Source organism: Suncus etruscus, chromosome 3 (genome assembly GCF_024139225.1).
Source record: "Suncus etruscus isolate mSunEtr1 chromosome 3, mSunEtr1.pri.cur, whole genome shotgun sequence".
In the NCBI taxonomy this organism is placed as follows: Eukaryota; Metazoa; Chordata; class Mammalia; order Eulipotyphla; family Soricidae; genus Suncus; species Suncus etruscus.
The window spans coordinates 23,223,728-23,251,052 of record NC_064850.1 but is presented as its reverse complement, the minus strand read 5'-3'; the positions used below and the strand labels follow the sequence as shown (position 1 = coordinate 23,251,052).

The window sequence follows — 27,325 nt, the reverse complement described above, 5'->3', positions numbered from 1 at the left end:
CTGTCATATAGACAAAATGTATGGAACTCCAAACCTGTAGTTCACCTCTGGAAACAGACGTTGGACTGCATAAAATACTCTAAATTCTGTTGTCCTAACAAGGTTTACCTTTCAAATCCAGATTTTTGGCACCATTGATAACCTGAGTGACCACCTTTGTGTCAACTTTCAGGCTGTGGGTGTTACTGTTGTCCCGTGTGATGACGACGTTGTGCCACTGGTTGTCATTCAGGGGACGGTCACTGTTGCCTTTGATCACATTGGGACCATTTCCAAGGTCAAACACGTAGTGTATGTACCTATGAGAGACAGAAACCATTTGATGACTTGAGATGCCCAAAATAGAAAAATTAGATTCTATTCTATTAATTGCCACTAATTTCCATATTAAGAGGTTCTTTATTTTTAACCACTTACTAATAATTCAGAGCCCTAAAATATTATGCTACTATTTATACTCCAAAATACTAAAAATTGACATTTAAACTTAACTACAATTTTAAATTTTGGGGTGTCACACCCAGCGGTGCTCAGGGCTTACTCCTGGCTCTGCATCCAGCACTCAGGGATCATTGTTGAAAGTGTTCAGGGGACCATATGATATGCTGGGGACCGAGCTCAGGTCTGCTGCGTGCAAATCAAATACCTTAATCACTGTGTGATTGCTCCTGTCTCAAAGGTCTATTTGTTTTTTAATTTCTTCTAGTTTCAATTTTTGCCTACTTCCAAAATATGATAATAAAATATCTTGACAGAAAAAATTAATTACAACTGCACATATGAGTTTATACTAATGCAGAGACCATATTTAGGTTTTTTCTATAAATTTGGTTATTGAAATAAAACTTTAATATTTTATTTTTACAGAAATTAAGATATGACTTTTTATTGCTTTGTTCTTTTATTTGTGAGCAACAGCTGGTGAAGCACAGGGTTTACTCCTGACTTCAAGTTTAGGAACTACTCCTTAGGAGACCTGGGGAGACCTTTGCAGTATTGGAGATCAAAACTGGTTGGCCAAGCTGGAGTGATAGCACAGTGGTAGGGTGTTTTCCTTGCAAGTGGCAGACCCAGGACAGACCTGTGTTTGATTCTCAGTAACCCATATGGTTCCCCAAACCTGCCAGGACTGATTTCTGTATGCAGAGCCAGGAGTAACCCCTGAGTTCCATGGAGTGTGGCACAAAACAAACAAACAAACAAAAACAAAGGTAGAATTAAATATTAATCATAGAGTCTTTGAAACACTGATTGATAACATAAAAGGTAGAAGACTTACTTGCTGTTCTATCTCTCCAGCCCCACAAAAATATAAGATATATAAGGCTGAAAGTCTGAGCATAGTGAATTAGGCAAAAATTTGTAAATAAACTTAAAAATTTCTCTTGGTTCCAGCTCTGAATTTTACAGATGATTTGATATAATGAGAATAAAAACGGCATTGTGATAGAGGGGAGGAGGTAAAAACATACCCATTTTATCTTGTGTCCATATTTTATGTAACACTTGAGCTATGGTATCTGCTATAACCTGTAATTTGTCTACCTACCCCTTGACCAGCTCCACTGCAATAAAATCATTGCCATCACCGCTGTTGAAGAGAATGAAGCCATCAGCAGAGGTGGTCTTGAACTGGAAGAAGAGGTGCATGGATGTGTAGGCCTGAAGGGTGGCCAGGCTTAAGTAACTGCTCTTGGTCTTGAAGGTGACAGGGTCAGCAATGATGTTCCTAAGTCCAAAGCGTGCCTTCAGCTCACAGTAATCGATGTCACCATTTTTGCACAGATCAATGTACAGCAGGCCATTAAACATGAGGCTCTGCAGGTGGCCAATGAAACTGGAGGGGACAACGGAGATGTAACGTTTCTCGGTCATGATGCCAGTTTCGATATTGTGGAATTCCAAACGCGTATGATCTCCCACCATTGTACCTATGGAAAGCATAAACCGGATATCAAGAGACAGTCACACTTTTTGTCATGGGACTCTTACAATATATTTCTGATGTAATTGGGTCCCACATAAAAACTTAATTCCAGAAAACAGAAGATTCTCTCCAGCATATATCACCAACCTTTAACCTTTGTATACATGTGTATAAGCCCCTGCCATGCAAATAAACCCAGAGACCAGCAGTTATAACCAAGATGGAATCAGTGCTTTCAGCTTCTCCACACCTCTTCACCAGTTTCATCTGTGAACTGGTAATTATAGAATACTAGACTCAGTGGAACACTCATTCCAAGCCTAGAGCTAGATTCTCTGTAGCCTATGTTTCCAGGCAGCTATACTCCATTAGATAAAGAAAAATGAGATCATAAGTAGCTTTGATAAAAGGAAAAAAAACTCATTTTCTCCATTCAGGAAAAGAATTGGGTGCAAGATACACATTATATAAAGAAAAAACTTTGTTTTCGTAACCTTTGTAAAGCTAAAAACAAATAAGCCTTAGACTTTTAGTATTGAATCTCTCTTGGTGAAATAATTCACCAACTAGTTACAATGAAAAAAGTTCCAGTTCTTATAAAAAAAAAAAAGTTCCATCATAACATGATTATTTTTTTTTATCAATCCAGAAAAAGTTGCTTTTGTTGGTAATAGGACCTCACTTTAGAAGCTGCTCTTGCCACTTTACCTTCACCTTGGGGAAGTGGGAGATACCGAATCCCAGCCTGAAAAAGCACCAAAACATCTAGTTTGTTAATGTACAGTATCCATTTAGGCACAGAAAATGGTTTGGGGACTAATAAAATGGTCATCAATTTTTTTAATGGTGTGTATGAACTCATATTTTCCCCACAGTTACAACATTTTTATGATTGAGTTTCAGTGATACAATGCACAAAGCCCTTCACAAGTGTACATTTCCCACCACCAATGTCCTTAGTTTCCCTCCCGCCTTCCTCACTGTGTGCCTTTTTGTTTATGCTGAGCAAAATGAATCAGAGAGAGATAATTAGACATAAAATGATCAGGCTCACTAGTGGGATATAGAAAATATATAGTGTGGTAATAATATATCCAGAGACAATAAAGATGAGAAAAAGTGGACTAGGAGAAAATATCTAGTAAGAAGCTCGCCACAAATAATGAGGGAGTGTAGTTAGGACAGTGAAAGGACCATGAAAAAGATAGTTAAAATGATCACTTTGGTCTTTAAGTTTTTACTTGCTTTAAACCTTGTAAGTATATTATTCCAATGTTTGGGCTCCAACCAGAGAATATACATCTCAACAAGACCCAAGCTGATGTTTATATGTGACTCTACCCTTAGAACTGCTGCCTAGACAACAATGCAGTAATAGGTGACACTAGTTGAAACACCTTGGAAAGAAATCTTTGTAAAAGAAAATTAAAAAAAGACTAGCAAAACAGGTCAAAAGACAGTCCAGAGCTACTGAAAGTCATATAATAACAAGAGGAAAAATAACTTGAGGACGGCTTGGGAAATTTTCCTGAGTCTAAATCTTTAGCCCCATAGATTCTTTTGTATAATTTTAGTATAAGATTTATCACTAATGAGATATTAGATTTCACCTCCCTTGCATACTTCACTGTATTGACAAAGAATTTATGTTACACATTTTTCTTAAAGTAAAAATTGTCATATGGGGGACAATATTAATTTTATCTCCTTGGGAAAATGCTAAGAACTAACTCAAGGAATTGCTTGTCACAGGGGTTACAGGTGTCAATGTGATGTTTTGGCAACAGATGACAAATCCTTCTCTTAATATATGTAAAAGTAAAAATAACAATGTTGCTTAAGTCTAAAATTTTAATAGAATAATAATTAAAATGAAATATAAAGCTACTAGCAATTGAATACTTAGTCAAAAACATTGCTGTGTTAGATTACTTAATATTACAAATTGGACTAGTCATGAAAATGCAATATAGCACAGACAACGAATCCATAGCTAGGGGTCTCAAACTCAATTTACCTGGGGGCCGCAGGAGGCAAAGTCAGGGTGATTCTTGAGTGCAAAGTCAGTAGTAAGCCTTGAACATTGGGGAGTGTGACCCAAACAACTAAAGCAAAACAAAACAAAACAAAAAAATTCCTCTAGGGAAAGGCCACAAAATGTTGTACTGAGGGCCGCAAATGGCCCGTGGGCCTCGAGTTTGAGACCCCTGAGTTCAAAACAATGAAGTAACAGAAATAAATACAATTCTTGGCACTGAAGCTGGAGACTGATGGAGAAGGAAAGTCATAGTCTCAATGAGAACAAAGGAAATAAAGTAAAAGGACTCTGCTAGTGCTTTTACTGAGAGATATAAGGTAAAGAAATCAGAAGTGATAATGGGACTAATTCCTTTAGTAGAAATTCAAATCTAAAAATAATTAGAAAGGAAAAAGTGACAAAAAGGTTTTGGGGATACACTCAGCAGTGCTGGGAGCTCCTTCCAGTTCTTCTACATAGGTCACTTCTGGCAATACTTAAAGTATCCTGTGCAGTGAGGGATCAAACTTGAGCCTCTAGCAAGCATAGCAGGTGCTCATAGATCATCAAACTATTTCCTCAGGCTTCAGGAGAAAACTTTCATGTCAATGGAGAGGTTTTATAAAAACTATGACAAACTTTCCTCCAGAATTGAGGGGTTAGAAAATTTTGCTCACTGTAAAATGAACTTCGTAAAGTAAAAAAAAGAATTATATGTATAATTATATATATAATTTTATATTCATATAATATGTAAATTTTAGATAGATAGATAGATAGAGATAGATAGATAGATAGATAGATAGACAGATAGATAGATGATAGAGATGATAGATAGATAGATAGATAGATAGATAGATAGATAGATAGATAGATAGATAGATAGATAGATGATAGATAGATAGATAGATAGATGATAGATAGATAGATGATAGATAGATACAAAAAGCCTGAAGAGAAGGGAAAAGGACCATGGAACTCAAGAGTTGAACTAAGACTGACTTAGCACTTTAGACTAAGCACTCAGCAGTTAAACTTCCTCTTGCTAGCACATTTTGCCCAGCGCATTTTACATAACTGTAGGTATGAAAGTAGATAATATAGGAATATAAGTCAAACAGTTCCTGACAAGAAGTCATAAATCTATTTCATATGACACCCACAATCGACCCACAGTTTAATATATGCATACATTTACAGAAGTTGTTTCCAACTTTCAGAAGACTAAAGTAACCTGGAAGAAAAAAAAAAAAGAAAAGGAAAGCAAGAATTAATGAATCCTCACTACACTGTTCTAGGCAGTTTTTAGAGAAAAAAATCATTATCCTCATAAAATGATAACAAGTATTATCTTGCTTCAGAGATGATGGTAACTTACATTAAAGAACTTAAAGCAATTTCATCAAGGCTCAGAATTGGTGAAAAAGTATGTCCTAAGTTAAATACAAGTAAATCTATTTCCCAAGTCCACATCTTGTACACTAAACTGTCTTTAGAGAAAATACACCCTAAATTCCAAAAATGAGTGTCCCGAAAAGCTATACAGAAAGTGGAACAATATGGAATCAGCAGTAGTATGTTCACACTTCCCACTGGACAGGTATCATCATGTTCAGTACTATAAGCAACAATTACAGCACTTTCCCTGGGATAACCATGCAGCCTGTGATCATGACATTTATTCGCTTTTATATTTCATCAGTGGTTGCCAAGAAATTTGCAGGGTAAACCTCAGAATGATAAAGTTTGTTAGAAACCTAGAGCTAAGAAAAATCCTGCCCAAGTCAAATCTGTGATCTATTGGCAATAACATGGATAAATATATACTATGAAGACTCTGAGACTGGAATGTCTAGTTTAATTAACATTCAGTGCCTCAGTTTACTAGCTGAGAAAAAGGAAACAATTATCAAGATAAAAATCTATCAACATATTTCAGTGTACCCTGGGATTAAACTGTTATTTAGGCACTATGCCATTTTTCTCATTCTTGAAAACATGCTACTAATTTTTCTAGGCATTTTACTTACTAGAACATGAGCTCTTATTTATAGATACAGCATCTCTTGCCTTTTCTATTTGCTTTCTCTTAGAAGTGAATAGTGAGCTTTCTAACATGTAGGGGAAAGGTAGTATTTAAAATATATGCACTTAAAATAAAAGAAAAGAAAACTAAAAAAAGGGAAAAAAAAGAAAATATAGGCACTGAACTTAGAGTGTGGACTATCACCATTTCTGTCCATGAAGCTACTGAACAACATATGAGCTTAATAAAAATATTCTGGTATAAAAAAAAGGGAAGGAAGGAAAGATGAAGGAAGGAAGGAAGGAAGGAAGGAAGGAAGGAAGGAAGGAAGGAAGGAAGGAAGGAAGGAAGGAAGGAAGGAAGGAAGGAAGGAAGGAAGGAGAAAAGAAGGATGGAAGGAAGAAGGAAGAAAGTTGGAAAGAAGGGGACAGAAGGAAGACAAAGGAGGAGAGAAGGAAGGTGGGAAGGGAGGAAGAAGGGAAGAAAAGATGGAAGTTGGGATTCTTTAGTTGCCCTCTTTCAGACCACCACTCCCAAATTCCTTTCTTTCAATCTTATCAACACCTTTCAAATGAAATAGTAAAATGTGTTTTGAAATTTATGGAACAATATAAAATTGGCAAATACTTCCTGTTTAACCTTTGAGAATTAGCCATGTGAACTAACATATTAAAACTCCTAATAAGTCTTGCATTGAAGACGTCTACTATGTTTTGGTTAATCTAATTTTTCCCATCCACCCCTCATTTGCTTTTTAATAAGTAGTAGAAATAATTTCCCATGTAAAATTCTGGAAACTGCCTTTTCACAACTTGGCAATATGAGTATGAGGAGGGTTGGGGGGGGGCAGGGAGAGAAGCCATTATGGATGGATGGGATCAGAAGCTGGGTGCATTTTGTGTTAGGGAGATTTTCCAGCCGAGTGGGCGGTTCACACAGCATTGGGTCCTGGTTCCGGGAGTGTAACCCAGGAGAGGTATTCTTTCCATTTATTCTTGATAATAGAAATATAGCGCAATCAATCAATCCTTATTAACTGTCAACTGAACTTAATACTTTCTCAGGAATACATTATATTATAATAAATGAGAACCACCAGGCTGAGGACTATTTCTTTCCTGGCTTTTGATTTCTGGTGAGTCTGACCTATTCTTTGCATCATTTCTACAAACTAGCTGAAAATTTGACACCCTGGGGGGTCTAAAACAGCAGGCAAAGGATTACTAACTATGCCAACAAGACACTACTTAATAACCTGAGGGCTGTGTGGTAGTTTAGTTTCATTGCCTGATTTTATAACTTCTGTGAGCTAAAATTAAAATTTCCAAACCCTTTATCACTGTAAAAAGCAACCCAAGGTTGTAACTCGAAAGTGAAATAGATTTTCTTCTCCTATGGTTGGCCTTTTTTTGATACCTATGGTTGACTTTTTTATTTTTCAGAAACAGCAAAGTAGGGCGCAAGATGGAAAATGAAAGGCCTTCATTAATTTCAAATATCAAATTATAGGATGCTTGAGCCTTCCACGGTTTGGTCTTGCTATTTAATTATTAGTAGGAAGAAAAAATATGCATCATAATTACCTTTATTCTAAGGTTTCTATAAAGAATAATGATCAAGGGAGACGATATACTTTCCCTAAGGTTCAGCTGTACTTTAAAAAAAAAAATTCCTAAAGGAGAAGTTGGAGTGAGGTCGCCATCTAGTGGCTAACATTTAAAACACATCGTGAATAATATTCACCAGGCTGTAAACCCTAATTTTCAAGAATGGATGTAACTATCAAAGCTTTTACAGGCTCCAGTCCACAGAAACATAGTATGGGGACTTCTCAAACAATTAATTAAAATGGTTGCTAATTCTAAATAGTATGTTCATATTTCATTTTTTATGATTATAAAAATTTTAATTGGATTCCTGTGAGATACGGTTACAACAGTGTTCATGACTGAGTACCAGTAATACAATGGTCCACTCCCCATCCCTTAACCAGTGCACCAATCTCCCCACAAATGTTTCCAATTTCCCTCGCCATCTCCCTCCTCTACCTATCTACAAGGCAGACATCCCCACTTTCTCCCTACCTCCCCACAACACACTACTCCCATTATTCATCTTGACACTGTCTTTTGCAATATTCTTACTAAAGGGGTAGCATGCATATCATTTCACCTCTTTTCAGTACTTAATTCTTGTAGACTGATGCGGTCCTTATAGAAAACAATATGAACATTCCTCAAAAAACTAGAAACTGAGTGCCCATATAAGCTAGCATTACCACTCCTGGGAATATACTCTAGGGAATCCAAAACAGTGCAAGATAAGCATCTGCATTCCTATATCCAGTATAACCATGTTAATCTCTTTGCTTACATCCATCATATAAAGATAAGTCTCTCTTCAGGTATGTCACAGAAGAATCTTTAACTACCACTAGAGATTTTTATGTCAGTTTACAGTTTGAAGATTTGACATAGTCATGATTCTGTTGGTCACCATCTGGAAGGAAATGCGATGATAAAGGTTGTAGTCACCTAAAATGTATCTCCCTTCTTACCTCCAATCCCTTCCAGGACCTTCCCTATACTGCAAGGCAACCCATTTTCTTATGATGGATTGTGAAGTTTAACAAGCAGCTTTCTTTGCAAGGATCACATAGACATGAGTATGGAACTGAAACACTCATGCCAAAATAATGGTCCTTTATGTACAATAACAATAAGAACACTTACCTTGGAAATGAAGGGGAATTGAAGAAGATTAAATGTGCCCTGATCTATATGGCAGCCAAGCTATTATTTAATGCCAGTAGTAGATACTGGCAGGGGATATATGCTAGATCTTTTTACTCTGTTCATAGACTCACCAGCCTGAGCACATACAGTCATGGAACACTATAATTCCTGATACCAGAAGTAAAGACTCAGGAATATAAAATTAAATTACTGGACCCCAATCTGCAAAACCTATAAGCTGGAAAAAGGCATAGTAATAATATCAGTTCAAGTTTAAAAATGAGGAAATAGGGGAAAGCTTTAGCAAATCTGTCCCAAAGGCATAAAATATTTCAGTGGCACTGAATGGGAAATGAAATTAAAGCCTAAGGTTCCTGAAGCTCACATGACTGTCTTTTTCATAGGAGAAACTGCATAAAAGGTTCAGGCCACTGACTTCATTTGACAAGAAATGGTGAGTGACTAGTCTGGCATCCTGCAGAGATTTAACAGCAGGCACCAGATCTTCTGATGCTAACAGAGTTCTACATAATGTCCCATGCTGCTACACATTTTCTTTCCCAGGTGGACAAGATTTTTGTGGAACAGATGTGCAGTGCCCTGTAATTCTTGAGCATGCAGTCTGAGAGGATGCAGTGTGGAAGATACACTTCATGCTGTCTTCTTTATACTCTAGATTTTACTGATTACACTCACCCATCAATGTCTGCTTGCAGATTCACATTCAGAATCCTCTCCTGCTTTTTTCCAGCAAATTGATGACTATAGACTAAATTAGAATCTCATTATATATTTCTTCTTTTAGTTTCAAACACCTAAATTCTAGCTAATCTGATAGAAAGGTTCCTACTTGCACAACAGATAAATTTTGTATTTGTGTTTTATATTGTATGGTCCCTAACACATTGCTGGCATATGGTATATTTCATTGATGTGGCTATAAATGCTTCTTGAAGTGTGGTTGGATCCATTCATTGATTCATTTGCCCTCCTAGAAAGTAAAATGCACCAGGCCAAGGTGTTGGCTATTTGTTTATTACCACTCTCTAAGTGCCTTCTAAAACAGTTCTGGATAAAGAGTATATATGTTACTACTATAAATTGAATAATTAACAATTACTCAGCACCTTCTATGGATTGTGGATTATAGATAATAATCATAATTTTGCGTATAAAATTCTCAATGTAATTGTTGTCTTTCTCTGACAATCAACAGTTCATTAATTGTTGGAAGAAACTCTACCTGGATGACACAATAACTGACAGATCTATAGGACTCTCTTGTCCAGATACAGTCTCTACATCTAAGGAGAAATACCTAGCAAAGTATATAATTACAGTTGAGGATTAGGTGATAAAAATAGAGAGGAAAGCCTTAATCTGTCAAAAGAGCTTAAGACTTGTGTTCAGTAGAATCAAAGATCTTGAAAAAAGTCCTTTCTCACAGAATGAATGCAAGGAGTCTGCAAAGAGGAGAAGTCAAATTCAATACTCACCCTCAGCCACGTCATCATCCACCGTCAACTTAAGGCTTTTTCCTCTCCTCACTACCCGAACAGTGTGCCATTCATTGTCATTGAGCTTCTGCCCCGCATATAGGGTTTCAGGTCCTTTGCCTAAACGATGGTAAGTGCAATGTTAGAATTTATGTCAGAACGAGTGTGCCAGGCATCAGGATTGAGAAAGCCACATTGGTGCATATGATCCAACACTTCAGGGGTCCCCACCATCACCCCACCCCATAGCACTCATCCTATCTCAACAAGATCATTGTCCATTGTCTTCAAATTAGAAATGCTCCATTCAAACATAATGGAAAATTGCAGAAATTGTAGTGTTATAAATGTGCCCTTTGCCTATAGAAATATGGTTTTAAGTCACCAGCAGTGATAAGTGAATATTCACAGAAGATGCTAGAAACTGCCATACACTTTTTAAATAATTATTTGATCACAAAGTCATTATACACCAGTCTGGCTTTAGAAAACTATATACCCATCGAATAAAAAAAGAGTTGTGTCATATAGGACTTCACTTGACACCTTCATAACCCATTCATAACCTTACCAGAATTTATTGATTATAGAATAATCCTAGTAGTAATAAATAAAATAATAATAGTAATAGTATAGTTTAAGCCTAAAGATAAATAATGCTCCTGAAGGGAATTGTAGTGTCCTAGATTCTGGTCATGTATTGTTCATCATCCTCCAAAAGAGATCCAAAAACATAAAAGATACAATAATGTAAAATTACACAATTGGACCTTTGCAGAAAAAATAATGTTATAAATAGTGTCCCACCAAAGAAAGGAATAAACTAAATTCTCTGAAGCTACAAGATCAAGATGCTATAGATGATGGTCAAAGGCATCAGATAAGAAGCAGATGCAACCAGGAAGGGGAGAGAGAGCAAGACAAATGCTAGAGGATAAAAACACAATTGTAAATAATATCCTGTCTCATGCCCACCTTTGATTAAAAGACCAAGAAGATAAGAAGATTATGCAGAAGCAGAGGACTTAGACAAAGTTTGCTCTCTACTGAAGAGCCAGTCCAGGAAGACAAGGCTGCTTAAATTTTCACCAAAATAGAGAAAGCCCTGTGACTGGAAATAGTTTAGAGGAAAATGATTGAATGTGTAACTAGGCAATAGAGACATATGCATATTATATATCTGAAGTGCTTGAAAAGATCATGCAGTTGGTTCCTGCTTTAGGAGCAGAGGAACAATTTCCAAGTAGATACTTTAATGAGTGCCTGTCAACTTATCAATGTCTTCATAGTTCTCTCTTTCTTGGGAAACAGTAATTTAAGATCAATTTGTTATTATCTATCTGCTTCCAATATAACATAACCTTTGCCAGTCACTCTTTACCTTATATTCACAAAACAGAAGACATTGTGTATGACTTAAAGAAGAAAACAAGAAGACATGTTGGCTGTATAGATCTGCTACACCTTCCAATTGAAATAATTAGTTTTCAGAGCTGGGCACTGAAGTTTGAGGAAATTTTATTCTTAAAAAAGAAATATATTTTTAGAAGACCCTCCCTACTCTGTGTGTGTGAGTGTTTGTGTGTGTGTGTGTGTGTGTGTTTGTGAAAGAGAGAGTGTTGGGAAACTATTCTGGCAACTAATTATGGAAAGTTAGTGTATGGATTTAGACTAGCAATATGATACTTTCAGCCATAGGCACTCGGAAATATCAGGATCAACCTAGCAATGCTTAGGAGACTTGAAATATCCCAGATTCAAGTTGGGGCCTCTTTCATGTAATATTTTCAGTCCATCCCTAGGAACTATATTCCATAATATATGCAATTTAATCCCATGAACTTTGTTTTTATTACATCTATAAGGAACACTTGTATTTTTCAATATTTACTTCTATCCCAAAGGTGAATTAAATTTATGAGAATCCTTACAATTCAAGGGAAAAATGTTGAGCAGATCAAATGATGTTTGAAATAACAATCAAACTGGGCAGTGATGTCATAGAAAAATGGATTTTGGGAAGAATTAATTCTCCAACCAAGCATTGTATGTTTAACCTTAGCTTATCTCTTTAGAGCTTGTCTGCATTTAATAATATAAATGTGAACATATTATAGGGTTTTCTTACAATTTTCACTCATTAAATAGCTCTCTTTTTTACTTTATTAAATGCAGATCTAAGACAGAGGTGAGTCATATGCAAAGCAGCAAACTGTGAGCTTTGATAGAAATGTGCCACTTCATGTAAACCATTTGAAGCAAGCACAAATGCTTTCAGAAGAAACATAACTGCTGTTTCATTTTTACGTTTCATCCTTTCTTCTATGTGCAAATGTTTTAGTAAGGGAAAGGAAATTAAATAAAGAATTGGAAAATATTGGCTATGAAGGCAGAAATATAACAACTACAGACTACTTAAATCATGAAGGGTGGCATTATTCTTTAGAGGCCTTTATTTTGCACATACTAGTTTCTTTGTGTTTTTTTTTTTTTGAAGGGGACAAGAGTAAGAAATCTTACACAAGCACAACCAACTTTAGCATCATGTTGCACCACTGTTTAAGAAAAATGTTTTTCTCAATCCAGGGTTTTAAATATTACTGATATTTTCCAGGATCTTCACATATTCTGGGTCCATGAAATGTTCCTCTGAAAACAGATTTTTGAAAAATATCTATTTATCTACCCATTTACCTTGAAACATTTAGGATAATTTGGTCTATTGTACAAAAATGTACAAAAATAATGAAATATTAAAACTTATCTGCTGCTTTTTTAGACTTGTTAACTTCCCATTCTAATGATTCTCATAATTCTGAAAGAAAAATAAAGTCCTACTACCTTATTTAAATAAGAACATGAGAACAGTTCAATATCAAATTCAAATAAACATATAAAAATATCAAATACAGAAAAACAGAACAGTGAGCATCTGAAAAAGAAAAAAAAACTCCTAAAGGGGAAGTTTGTGGCATTTATCTTTAATCAAGTCAAAAGGTCACTCGACTCCAGAGAAAGTGAGCTTATACCAAAAAAAAAAAAAAAAAAAAAAGTGAGCTTAACCCAGTTGGAAATGTAGGCAGAGATGAAAAATCGAATCTACTCTACAGCCAAGATATGAAACTGCTCTGGTTAGAGATGTCAGAGACAGACAGAGGTGAAAGTTGGAGCACACAGTCTTAGACTTTTGAACAGAAGGATCCGTGTCAGTGAATGCAGCGTAGAGTTAAAAGCAGTATCAATAAAATAATAAATGTAAGTCTTGTTCAATATTTTTAAAGCATGTTTGCAACTATAAGGATGGATGATCTAGACAAGAATAAAAAAACTATTTCTAAACTTTTTCAAATTTTAGTGTAAAATCAAACTGGTCATAACTGGAGAACTAAACAAAGACATTACATTTCCTCCCATTTTTGTGTCTAAGAGCAATATGATGTGCATATTAGATGCATATATTGGATGTGTGTCTTATTCTTTTATAGTTCAGGTAATAAACATTGATCACACAACATCCCTTGGAGTCTCTTGAGGGTTCTTAGACTGTCACTAATTGGTCTAGATATAGAGAACTAGCAAATTATGTGACAACCCCTAGTTGAATTGTTCAGGAAATAGTAATGATGCCCATGAGGAGAGTAAAGAAACAAAAGTGTAGATGAAAACGTCTAGGAACAGCAGCCTGTACAAGTGGAATATTCAGCTAACACTGTAAAAGAGAGAGCCCTTAATAAAACCTCTGGATAATACTATCAAAATGTCAACTCTAGAGGCAGCCCCAATGCAAACTCATTACCTAGATATTTTTAATTGTCTTACAGACAATGGTAAACAGCAAACAAAGAAGGAAACAATGAATGAAGAACAGAGACTAGATAGTTCTCTTGAATTATAGAACCCTATGAAAATAATAAGAAAATCACATGGAAAAACAGAAAAGTACTCTTTGAAGGAAAACTTTTGCTCATTTGTTGGAGGAAGATGACACTCAGATATTAGGATTTTTTCCTCTTTTGGCAGCAAGAAATGGGAGCTTTTGGGGAGAAAATCTACATTTTATCATTGTTAAAGGTACAATCCTTAATAGAGTGAACTTCAGATTTTAATTTGGAGAGGCAACATTTTTTAGCAAACTATGCAAGCTAATGCATTTGCTATTCCCCCCAGGAGCAATATAAGCAAAGAAAATATAAACTACACCCAATATACATTAGTTTCTTGTATTTCTAAGGCCTGATCAAATTAATTAAACCAAAGGTTTTGCTCATACCCAGGGATAAGAAATTCCTTCCATCTACAAAAGAATATTTTCAAAAGTGAGTGGGAAACATTGGAAATATTATTTTTTTGTTCATTGGTTGAAAAGGTGGCTAAAAAGACAATACCTGTTTCATAGTTCTTTTTTTTTTACCTTGACATATTTCTATTTGTGCAATAAGAGAAAAAAACTATAATGTGGTTCCCCTTGGAACTATGCTTCACATGAATCAGAATTTCTACAATGCATAAAACAATAAGAAATTCACAGTCTTGGAAAGGTATAGTGAGAGCTTTGTGATTACACTTATAAATAATATGGCAAGTAAATACTCAGAATGATGGATTGTGTTGAATTTAAAGAACAGCAAAACATATTTAAAAGGAAAACACTTACCTTCATTTTCCCCAACACCTCCATTTAGGCTAGCTGAACTGTGACAGACATTTTATAAACCTATAGAACCAGATATTTTATCACTCATGCTTCCCAAACAAACTATTTGAGCAAGAAAAAGTAGGGAAGAAAGGGCAAAATAATGAAATCAAAGGGTTAAAAGTAGGCAAAGATCCAGGTAATGTGGATTTTATTTTTGGTCCATTTAACCTTGAGGAAAAAACTAGGTTATCCATGTTTACTTAGGATTGACAGCCTAACAAATAAAGGGAACATATTTATAAGATAATTTTAAAACATTTATTTCCATAAAGCTTTTTAAATCATATTTACTTATAGAGCAAGTTGGACAAATTTCTTTAAATCAATCATTTTCCCCCCACTGGAGTGAGTCCTCAAGTCTCAGGAAGCTCCCTGACTTTCCACAAAGAATGGGAAATGCACTATAAGTATTCTGGACAGTTCCAATTAAGAGCTCTACAAGTGACTCCATTTTCTGCATGAACACATGTCTTCTTGGGGAGACTTGCTTCTAGTTGAACCTAAACCACGACTAGTATTCCTTGGGTATGAGTAAGTGAATATTCTATTTAACCTAAACTCAGTGGCAGACTCCCTTTTATCTATTGTCCACCCTCTCCTTTGCTAATAACTTCTTGACAGTATATTACAATAAAACCTTATCTATACAGCTGAATTGGGGGTGATGAAAGAGAGTTGGGGTCCTTTGGTAAGGGAGATGAGTATACCACCTATGGGTTAGGTGTGTGATGCTGAAATAATGTGTGTGAAGAACCATCATTAACAGTATTATAAATCAGAGAATCTCAGTCAAAAAAGTAAACACATACATATAACTCGAAAAATATAACGTGAAAAAATAACATAAAATAAATTAGAAAAGGTATGGGAATAGAATTGATTATTTTATGGAATGGTCCAGAAAAAAATCTCTTTCAAGTTATTTCTCCCATTTTGCCATGATTGCCTGATTGAATGGAGAACTGTGGAGTGAGATGGCCATAGAATACTGGAAATACATCTGAACAAGAGTCAGGATTGTAAATACTTGAGGCATATGGAAGAGAAAAAGCACATACCCAGAATTAGCACAGAAAATGGGGAAACAAACTGAAGCCCACATCATTGGGCTGTGCTTATTCTCTACTTCCTCCTGGTCTGCTAAGGGATCAGTTTCCTGGTACATGATTCTGGGAATCAAATTCAGGTCAGCCAAGTGCAAGGAAAGCACTCTACCCACTTTACTCTTTCTTCAGTCCCCAATATGGTCTGAGTTTTAATGATCACTCTGGTTGCTGGGGTTACACTGGAACAGAAGAGGGATAAGGACTACAGTCCATTCAACTCTCAACATTTCTAACTGATCACACAGTGCAAAATGAACCTGCTCTTCTTAAGGATGAGACTAGCACACCTGAATTTTGAAATGGGAGGAATAAGAACAGCTGCATCCTCAAAGGAACAAAGGATGATAAGGAATCATGCCCCCAATTTTCTGCCAAATATCTATCTATATGCCATAATTTATAGTGCCACATAGAGTGGTGAGCTCAGGACAGTTTCAAATTTCTTTTGATAATCTCTATGAAGCCACTTTTCAAGAGATGAGGGCAATTTTCACAGAGATAGGGAGAAATATTTTTTTTATGGCTAGTAATTCTACTTTTGTATTGTTGGTGTTGATAGTTGTTATTAGTGGTGATTTTATTTTATTTTAAAAATTCAAAAAATCATATACCATTTTTCTCTACCATTGTAATGATGTAATTAATACAAACAAAACTTTCTGTGATGATTCAAAATGCTGTAATCTCTCTGTGTACCCTTATTTATGACAGGAAGAACACAGGTTCAAAGCCTATGAGACTGAGCAAATACATAATGTTTAAACTATTTATTTACTAAAATTTCATTTCCTAACATCCTAACAAATTTACAATGTATCCATTTCTGTATGAATCATTTTAAGCCAAACAGTAAGAATTTAAAAAGTCAAATTGAGGATTGATAGTTTAGTTAATTCAACGAATTATTCCTATTTGATTTAAATAGAAATTAAAGAAAACTTAATTACTTCTTTTATTCCAGATGTCTTCTTTCAATAATTTTTCTACTTCCATCTACCCTTTCTATGTATATTCTGACTCTCCAAACAGAAAGTGAATACCTTTTCAGTAAATTTGTTTGAAATATAGGTTTTCTATCCATCCATATCCTCTATTCTAATGCTCTTTTAGGGCAAGTCTACTCTCTTGTAATTATAATAAATAAGTAGATATTGTACACCAAGATAATACTCAACTTGTTAGGTAAAAGAAAACCAATGAGTGATAAAATAGGAATGAATAAATACAATATGAAATTTGTGATTAGGATTTGGGAAGTAGAAAATATTAAAGGGGAGCATAAAGTGAACTATATTTCCACAACAGAATAAAGTAAACCAATATTGGAAGTATGCAATTTATAAAGTGTACAATAATGAATAAGTAAATGCCAAAAATAGCTAGAGTAACAGATAAAATGGATAAGTGAATATATAAAAAATCCTGGAGCAAAATGTATTGAGGAAAAAAGAAATGAGAGAAGGAGAATTACATTATACATTTCATTTTTTATTTAATTAGACAAATCTGTAAATTAAAGGCACCAGGCAGCAGACATAAATAAAATAAAGACATATATTTGTCTGTTTAATATATTTTTTCAGAGTCAAAAAAATAAAGTCTTCTTGAAAATTTATGAGGGAATAAAAGAGGTACCAACTGTTCTTCTAGACACACACTCTTACTTTGTAGTATGAGATGATAGGGTTCAGCACACATTAAATAGAAGCAAAGCAAAGCACCACAATCTGTCATGAACAATCACACATGGAACTTAGCCCTCACTCAACATGACTGTAATTCTCTCTGTTATGTCCTTATTGACTCTAAGTTTGATCTAGGTTATGTCCCTGGGTTTTGCCAGTTCAGTTATCTATGGAGGAAGAAAGGTGAGGCCAAGTAAATAAAAAAAAAGAAATGGACTGCACATTATACCACAAGGAAAACAGCAACAACAGAAACAGCAACATGGAGAGAACAGGTATGTAACCAGACTCCTACAACAAAGGCCCACAATAATCCCTTAGAGATCGTAAACAGGAACACAAGTATAGAACACCGCGGGAAATCACGTAATGCAATGGCAACATACCATAACACTACGTTTTAATCCCTTTACCTTACTATATTTTAAAAATAACCTCTCAGCTTTTCTTTCCACAGGCGCCCTTAGATACAAAGGGCGGACAAACTAAGATGGCAATTCGGGATACCACACGAGATACCATACCTTGCTTGCACTATGAGACGGCCACGAGAAAACTCTTTAACATACACTTTATCTCTAGGTTAAACCTTCTTTTAGGAATCGAAGCACGTGACCAGTCAGACCACCAAAGCAGTACCTGCGATGTACAGACCTAAACTACAGGCTCTAGTCATCGAACACATTCAACCAAACCAGCATTCCCTTGCTATTCTCTCCTTTCTTCTCTCTATTTTTTTTCTCTTCTCTTTTCTTTTTCTCTTCTACTCTTCTCTTTACTTTTTTCCCTTTCTCTTCTCCCTTTCTACGGTATTTTCTCTTTTCTCTTCCTTCATACCCCTCCCATATACCTTCCCCTTTCTCCCCCCCGGAAATCCAACTATCCCTTCACCCCTCAATCCCATCCAGATCTCCCACCATATTAAAACTCTCCACCCTCAGTCCTTAATCTTTTAGGCATCAAGATCGACCTCCTACCCAATGAACCAGTACCCAGCACCCAGGCGAGGGGACACCCAACCGAACCCACACATCGTCTCCTGCAAGAAAAGACAGCCAACTCCCCTGTGGACACATGCTGCGAGACCCTCCCTACCAACTCCCCCTAACATGGACTGTTTCTTGAAACCGGACTTAGGTCCAATAGTATCCCCAATGCAAGAACTCTTCCAAGACCTCCCAGCTGCAAATTTTTACCAATCTGAAGGGGGGCAGGGGGTGTGATTGGAAGATGCCTGGGAACCCACACACCACAAGAAAAATCCAAAAGACAATGGGAAAACTGTACTTCCAACATAGGCATAAGACCTGTAATACACCAACTCTTTACCTGTTCTCTCCCAAATGCAAAGTAGTCTTTTGCACCACGTTGGTCCTTTAAAAACTTCGCTAACTCATTTTATTTTTTTTATTTTTTTTAATTAACTTATTTATTTAAATGTTTGCCTTACATATACATTTGTGGGCACATACACTTTTATTTCCTTTTTTTTTTTTTTTTTAATCGTCTTTGGGTATGTGACCTATCTCTGTTACCCACTCTGTCCACCCCAAATACTCCGACATATAATGGAGCACCACTTCCCCCTGCAAAGGCACACTAAATAAAGGGGAAATCTTACATATTTTAAAAAAAAAAAAGAGCTCTTATCTACTAGAGATGGGAACTCATAGTTGTTTACAATACAGGGTTATCTCCTACCTTGAAAATATGTCAAGTGGAATCAACTTAGACCTCAGGTGATTAGATACCATTCAACCAGCCTTGAACCCTGGATCCCAGACATAGAAACGGCACAGCTCCTCACAACAGCTGTAAGAAACAATCTCCATCTGGGACAGCCTTATTATACTGCAGGGTCAACAACAAGGGCCAGCTCTAACATGATATCTCGACAATGAGGAAAATGTGAACAACTTGACCTTAGAGCAGTTTAGCCTACCTCACCAGCTAACGACAAGACAAAACCAGAAGACACGGCACCCTTTGGTAGGTCCAAAAGCCAAGATCGTGATTTACAGATGACTGGATACTAGAACCACGACCAGACTGTATACATCTTGGGACCAATAAAAAAGCCCTAGTCTAGGGTTTGAACTAAGACCTGCACAATAAGCATGATCCCCAGTCCCAAAGGTCCGGCAGAGACAATTGTAACGGAAAGGGGCTTCTGGAAGAACAAAGAAAGACGCTATCCTAGATGCCTTCCTAGGTTCAGCGCAAAGACCAAGATCACCAACCACAGAAGATGGATTAAAATGGCACTGAGGTAACAGAACCTCTAGATTCACAAAGACTGACTTCACCATAAGTCCCACCTCAGGATATGTACAGATACTGGGACTGCTAAACACAGAGCTCTGACGGTATCACACCGGACAGAGCAGAAGCCTTCCACACACCAAAAAAAAAAAAAAAAAAAAAAAACACAACCTGGAGAGTAATGATCCTGAGCAAAGACTAGAGCTGATTCCATGACAGTATACTCCAAGGACGGAGAAACCCCATATCTTATAGGGCAAGTGAATTCCTTTTCGAATGACCCCAATATTTACTGTGCCAGGGCAGGAGGGAAAAAAAAAATACAAAAAACACAAAACCTTGGTTATGTATATATATATATATATATATATATATATATATATATATATATATATATATATATATATATATTACCTTCATTTATTATTGTTATTATTATTTTTATTTACCTAGCTATTTTGGTCGATTCCTCAGTTTGGATGTGATTATTGAAATTGTTGGCCCCAATTATTCTTTTTTTTTTTTTTCTTTTCTTTCTCTTCCTTTCTTTTCTTTCGTTATGTGCTACGCCATGTTTCTTATTTCAAGACCACGGCGTGTTTTTTGTTTGTTTGTGTTTGTTTTTAGTTTGTTTTGGTTTGTTTTTTATCTGTTTTTTTGTGGTGCTTATCGTTATAGCTGGAGTCCTCACTGGATATTTGACACTTCTTTTGGTACTGGTGGAGTGTTTCAACTTCTTTTTCTCCTTCATTTCCCAAATCGATGATGAGAACCTCTAGAAGGATTCTGCCCATTTTCGGGGTATTAAACTCTTACCCCGGTTTATTTATTTTCTCTTTTTCAGGCAAAACCACGCAACTTGAACTATCTACCCCTGCCCCTACTTAGAGGGGGAAATAAGGGAGGCATCAAGACCAAACTGATGCAAGACTACTAAGTAGTTGGTTGGAGACAGAGGGGACCACATATTCTAGCCGCCCTGGGGGTGAGGGAAGAGGAAATGGGAGGTAAGACAGAAACGGGGGTGTAGGGAGGACAATTTGGGGATGGGAATCCCCCCTGATTTTATGTAAATATGTACCTAAAATATTATTGTCAACAATATGTAAGCCACTATGATCAAAATAAAAATTATATTAAAAAAAAAAAAGAAATGAGGAGACACTTCAAGAATGAAGTAGCTCAATATAGGAAGTATTCAGTTTATAAATGTGTGTACAATTAAATTAATAAGTGATGTGATTTTTCAACTATGGGGAAAAATAATGACCTGGCTTTGATACATTTTAAATAATGAGATTAGTATCTAAATTGAGGACAGTCTACTTGTAAGATCACTTAACAAGTAAATTCTCAAATCTGAAACTGCAGATTGTCCTCAGCTACTACATGTTATAGTTAACCTAAGAATTAGCTTAGATAGCTAAGAGTTGCAAAGACTAATCCTCAACTTAAATATTATTTACATGTCCTACAAAAATATGTATATAATAGGCAACCTTTAAAGTTTGAATGATTGGAATAAAAATAAAATAAAAAATATAGAAATGATCAGAAGGAACAGGTTAAAAGCTATCTTAACACTTGTCAAATTTCTCACAAGCAAATTTCTTTTCTGAAAAAAGAAAACATTTATCCTTCAAATTCTTACAGAATATATAACAAATAAAACTTTTCCAAAGCATGTGTTTTAGATATGATTTGGGCATTTTTCAGAGTAATATACTCAACTCTTTTTCAATCAATAGAGAATCTTACCAAGAGTGCCACTTCTATGCATTTTAACTTTCAGAGTATACAAAAGTATTAAGAAAGTAGTTGATGCCAGAGAGTCCCACATTTTAAACTTTCAAAGAAGTATCTGTGGATAATGCTAAGAATTCAGATTCCAGGACTCTATACTTTATCTAATGTCCACTTTTTCTTTCTCTCTTCAGGTCTAGTTTCCTATGCATTCTGTTTCCATATTATTTCACTGATAGCACTTACTTCCTAAGCCTTTCATACTCCCATTCAAACATACTTTTCATGTCTTCATTATCCAGTTCAAGATATTTAGGTGGTGCTATACTGGGCTCATGCTTTGCTTCCATTTTCTGATTCCAAACCACCACTAAACTAATCTCTGAGGTATTGTGTGTATAAATCTATTCTATCAGAGTATACCACTCTGAACCTGGTTGCTCCCTGCTCCCTTACTATGCTTTTAATATTGTGATTTCAAAACTCTCTATCAACCTTTCATACTATGACCGAAATTATTATTCCTTTTTTAACTTTATTTATTGGTTGATTGATTAATTAGTTTCTGGACCACACCTCGTGGTCATCAGGGGTGACTCTTGGCTTTGCACACAGAAATAGCCCCCAGAAGCCTAAGGGACCATATGGGATGCTGGGAATTGAACTGGGTCTCTCCTGGGTTGGCTGCATGCAGGCAAATGTCCTACAGCTGTGCTATCTCTCCAGTTTCCAAATTATTATTCTTTAACAGAAATTTGTCATGTCAATTTTTTACTTAAAAGAAGTAACTTCCATTCATTGTCTAGATACAAGGTTACAAAGGTTAGAGAGCTGGGACCTCCATTTATTTTTATAATATCATCCCTCATAATGCACACAGATCCCAACCAGCTTCATTTGGTTGTCACAAAAATTAAATTCTATGCAGATTATTTGAGAATCCGAGAGCCTTGTGATTACAATCACACCCAGCCCTATCACATCAGTTTCTGGATGACCATATCCAGCTTTGCTCAGGGTTACTCCTATATCTGTATTCAAAATCACTCATGGTCAGGCTTAGGACACTATATGAGGTTCCAAGACTGACGCATGGTCAGCTGTATGCAGGACAACCTCCCTACTCATGTTATATCTCTCTGACCCAAACTGTTAAAGCCCTTCCAACCCTTAATTTTTTAAACTCTCTATTTAATTTTTTGTTTTCCTATATAGTATGAAATAAGAGTAGTTAACACATCACAAAGTTCTATACACATTAATCAAAGTGATATTTAAAAATTATTTTAAATATTATATTATTTGTCTAGTACATGATGCTAATGAGATGTTACCAATTCGATAAATACATTTCTAAAATATCTTTTCTATGATACATGCTTTTGTAAAACCCACAGTTTGGGTATAAAGTTAAGGCCCATTAAAATGATAATTTTCACAAAGTCATAGGCAATATTCTTAAAGAATAATTTCATCACATTATAAAACCAGCTTAGAACATTATCATAGCAAGTGATGTTTTCATGGCAATATCTCTCCCTTTCTCTCTCATTTTCTCTCTCCAGAGTGGAAGACTAGTGTCAGAGGTCAAACACACTATTCTCTAAAGCTCCCTTAACACTCACAAGCATAGTTAGACAATATTATTTGAAATTTAGATCCTTGCCCAAATTTTCATGAGAAAATATTAATAATTGGTGAGTTTAATAATATAATTAAGATTATTTTGGTTAAAATGGTAGAAACAATGCTCAAATCCTTATATATATTATTATATATAATTATATATATAATTATATACATATAATTCTACGTTTTATGAGCCAGCTATTTTTATTAGTCAATGCATCAGCACTTGGAATCAACATTAGCAAGTAGTAAATAATATTCTTTATAGATAATTTTAACTATTTATCTTTTTATAAGTGTCTCTATTAACAATTATTTGACCAAAGAGATAACTTTCAAAACATCCTCTCAAGATATTGATCTTTGTTTCTTTGTTTATGTTACTAGGAAAATTCCTCCATTCTGATTTATTTGGCAGATTTTTAGGAACCAACCCTACTTGAAAAAGTCAATTCAAATGCATAATTTAGTGAGCTTAAGTGAACTTGTATTTCCTCTTTTCCAAACCTTTCATGTCGACATATGGGCCCTAGAGACTCTCCAGGCCTGAGTCATTCACTAACTCAGTGCAAGAAACAGGAGAGTAACGGGTCAGAGACAGAGTTGTGAAGGTTACAGGACTAACAGAATGGAGTAATACAACTCTTGGAAGCTGAGGATAAGCTAGCTAGTCAAGGGTAGGAGACAATGTTCTGAGGTGAGACAAACATGGAAGTGGTTTGAAAGGTAGATTGTGGTTCCATACATGAAGACAGAAAATTAAAAGTCCATGTCCTGCTGGGGTGGCAAATCCAGACAGACCATATATAAGAACTATTGTGCTATCTTCTAAGAGGGACCTTTGGATTTTAGGGCCATTTCCCTCCAATCCAAGATCAATTCTTTACAGCTAAAATAACCTCCCCCTGCCTTCTCTACTGTCTGGTCTGAAAGCAAACTCGTGGATTTGTCCATGCTGCTGTACCTAATGTTTGTGCTTTTGAACACAAAGCTCTTGAATCGGGTGTCCATTCGCTTCAGATAGGTGTACATACCTTCAGTGAAAGACTGCAGGGGAGCACTTCAATACTAGTGTGCTTAAAGAGTCTGATTTACTTTTTTATTGAGGATTAATATTTAATGCTGTAATGTAAGCATTGAAATCCCACTTTATAAATGATGAAAGTGAAAAACAGGAATGTTAAATTACTTTGGCCAAAGGCAAATCACTAGCAAGTACATCAAAACCAGGTTAGTCCAAAGGTCAAGCTTTTGCTCTTGTACTAAATTGCCTTCTGGAAAAATGATAAATGTGTAGTGGAGTTTAGGACTTCAGACCAGACCTGTGACAAGTGCCCCTTTTGAGACAGCAGGGATGTCAGTGTGGAGGCACAAAGGCACTTGAGATGTTTCCTTGAACTGAATTGTTGGCTATGGTAGAAGAGGGTTGGGTGCTCTAAGTGTGTTAGAAGCAGCAGGGAAATTCCAAGGTATACTCTTCATGAGGGGAAGAAAATACTAACTCCTACTTCTAAGGAAGAGGACACAATTGTGTTTAATTCTTCAGTAAACTTCCATTAGCTGGCATCTCTCCATCACATATGGAAAGACCCAAATATCCCTATTGTTGGATTACAAGTGGGTCACTCTGACTTAAGTAAATTGATCTTCCATTTTTCATTAATATTGAGGCAATGTTATTACAAACTTCATGAAGCCAAAAGCTGTTTCTATCATTTAGATATTCTGTTTCCAGCCTAGATATGGGAATTGTTCAAGGTGCATTTATACTAAGACATATAATTGCAGCATCTGGGTATTGAAACTTAAATTGTGAATCAACCAGTATGGAAGTAAGGAAAAGATATTTGTCCTAATTACATCAAATTATTCTATTTAAAGCATAGATGAGTCACAATCCTATATAATCCTTATTCATCTGACACATTTCTCTTGGGATCAGGAGAAGGTCAACTTGGAACTTGATACATAGCAAGTGTCCAAGAGATATTTGTTAATAGTATTTTATGAAAAAAATTGTTTGAAATAAATAGAATTATAATCAAATGTATGACCCCTAATCCTGCCAAGTATCACACAACAAGGCATCTGAGTTTTATGTGTGTGAACTCTATTCAGCACAACAACAGAGAGGGAGGCAGATTAAATAAGTATATCTAAAATATATATATATATAAGTATATCTACACATATATAATGTTTTGTGTGCTAGATCTTAGAAACATAATCAGAAAAAGGAAAGGGGTGTGTGTATGTGTGTGTGTGTGTGTGCATCCATGGGTATGCACTCCGTTAAGATGAGTTTGGTGTTAGAAAATAGCAATATCCAAGAAAATAACTCCTGAAGGAAGAAAAAATGTATATTTCTTAATGTATGAGCAGAAATGAGTGCTCTAGGCATGGAGAGAAGAAAATAAGATCAGGTTTGCCCTTATTAAACCAAACCAAAATCAACCCTTAGAACTCCATAAACCACACATTAAAGAAAGACAAACAAGAGATAAGAAGAAACAAAAACCTAACATCACATTGAAAGACTATGATTTCTCCATACTCCCTGAGATTTATCCACCCTTCCTGAATACTTTAGGAATCCAAAGAGCTTGCAGAGATAACAGTCCACCAAGATGATAATGCAGTTCCAAATTTTCTCTTTGGGGTATTTAGTATTCCTTGGAACTAAAACTAGCATCCTAAAAATGCCAGGTGGGGAAAATAGCTGAATAATCATTCAGATATCTCTCAGTAAGCAGTGATCCCTCAGGTAGCGAGATAGGACTCATGAGAAGGTTTTAAATTCCTCTTGCAGAGAGCACTAGTTGTGTGACCCTGAACCATGAAATGTTTTATAGTCACAACAATAAGTATAACAATAACCTTCATCTAAGAGTGAGGTTAAGCAGAAAATAAGATCACACAGAGAATGTGTCCAGAGGTAAGTTAAGTTCAGGTTTTATTCTGTAGAGATTGATAAATAAAAAATAAACTCAAAATATGACTATTCCAACAGCCTATGTGAAATGAATTATTATTTATTGTTCAATTATAACTTGAATATTTTTGTTTCTTTGGGATATATTTCAAATAACCTTAAAAAATAAAATCATTGTTTTAAACATCTTCACAGTACTGGTATGTTGCTGAGGAAACTTCCCTAGAGTTAAGCAAGGCCAGCATTAGGTCATTTGGGTTTTAATCATCCATGGTTTGGACAAACTCCAAGAATCTCTTCTGTGAAGGGATCACAGCCCATTCAAGAGCTTTGGGATATCTTCAGTATAGCTGAAAAATTCCTATATTAGTGAACATTAGTTTAAAATCACCTGCATGAATTCAATGTCATTTATACACCCTGATAGAGCATAGATATTAAAAGTTGCCATAGATATATCTCATATTTTCCAAACTGCCTTCCATTTGTTTCTCATTTTTTCTGAATTTCTTTTAAATTGGTTTTTAATCTAACTAAAACTATAGTATTACTTTTAAATGTTTAATGGAAGAACTAATTGGAAAAAGTTTAGTTTATTGCATTTAGAGGTTGCTTACCTCAAAAGAAAATGACAAGGTCCTGTTTTATCTATACCATCAAGAAGTATTACAGCTGCTACATTCTTGTGGCTTTAATCATTTATGTCATGGCATTTTATTTATCAGTATTCAAGTTTTATGTATGAAACATTAGAATGAACATGAAAGATTCTACATTAAATTCATCCCATTTTGAAGAACCAAGTATTCAGGTTTTGTCACTATAGATATGGTTGAATTTTCTAGACTTAAAATAATAGAACTATACATATTATATTCTTTGACATTATTTTGTTTTTGTTTTTGTTTTGGGGTCACACCTACTGGAGCTCAGGTGTTAATTCTGGCTCTGTGCAAAGAAGTCGCTCTTGGCAGGCTCAAGGGACCATATGGGATTCTGGGATCCGAACGGGCATCCATCCTGTGTTGGACACTTGCAAGGCAAATACCTTACCACTGTGCTATCACTCCG

The 27,325-nt window shown here is 35.6% G+C and overlaps 1 protein-coding gene across 7 annotated transcripts in view; it reads right to left on the bottom strand.

The window, feature by feature from the left end:
- Window positions 1-27,325, bottom strand: part of LOC126003964 (neurexin-3-beta) — a 1,607,127-nt gene that overhangs the window by 884,026 nt on the left and 695,776 nt on the right. For all 7 annotated transcript variants that reach the window (XM_049770305.1, XM_049770308.1, XM_049770307.1 and 4 more), the window contains 3 exons: window positions 10,202-10,321; window positions 1,550-1,931; window positions 109-299 (listed from right to left, as the gene is read on the bottom strand). In XM_049770305.1, coding sequence (XP_049626262.1) covers window positions 109-299; window positions 1,550-1,931; window positions 10,202-10,321 — 693 coding nt within the window. The remainder of the gene's footprint in view (window positions 1-108; window positions 300-1,549; window positions 1,932-10,201; window positions 10,322-27,325) is intronic.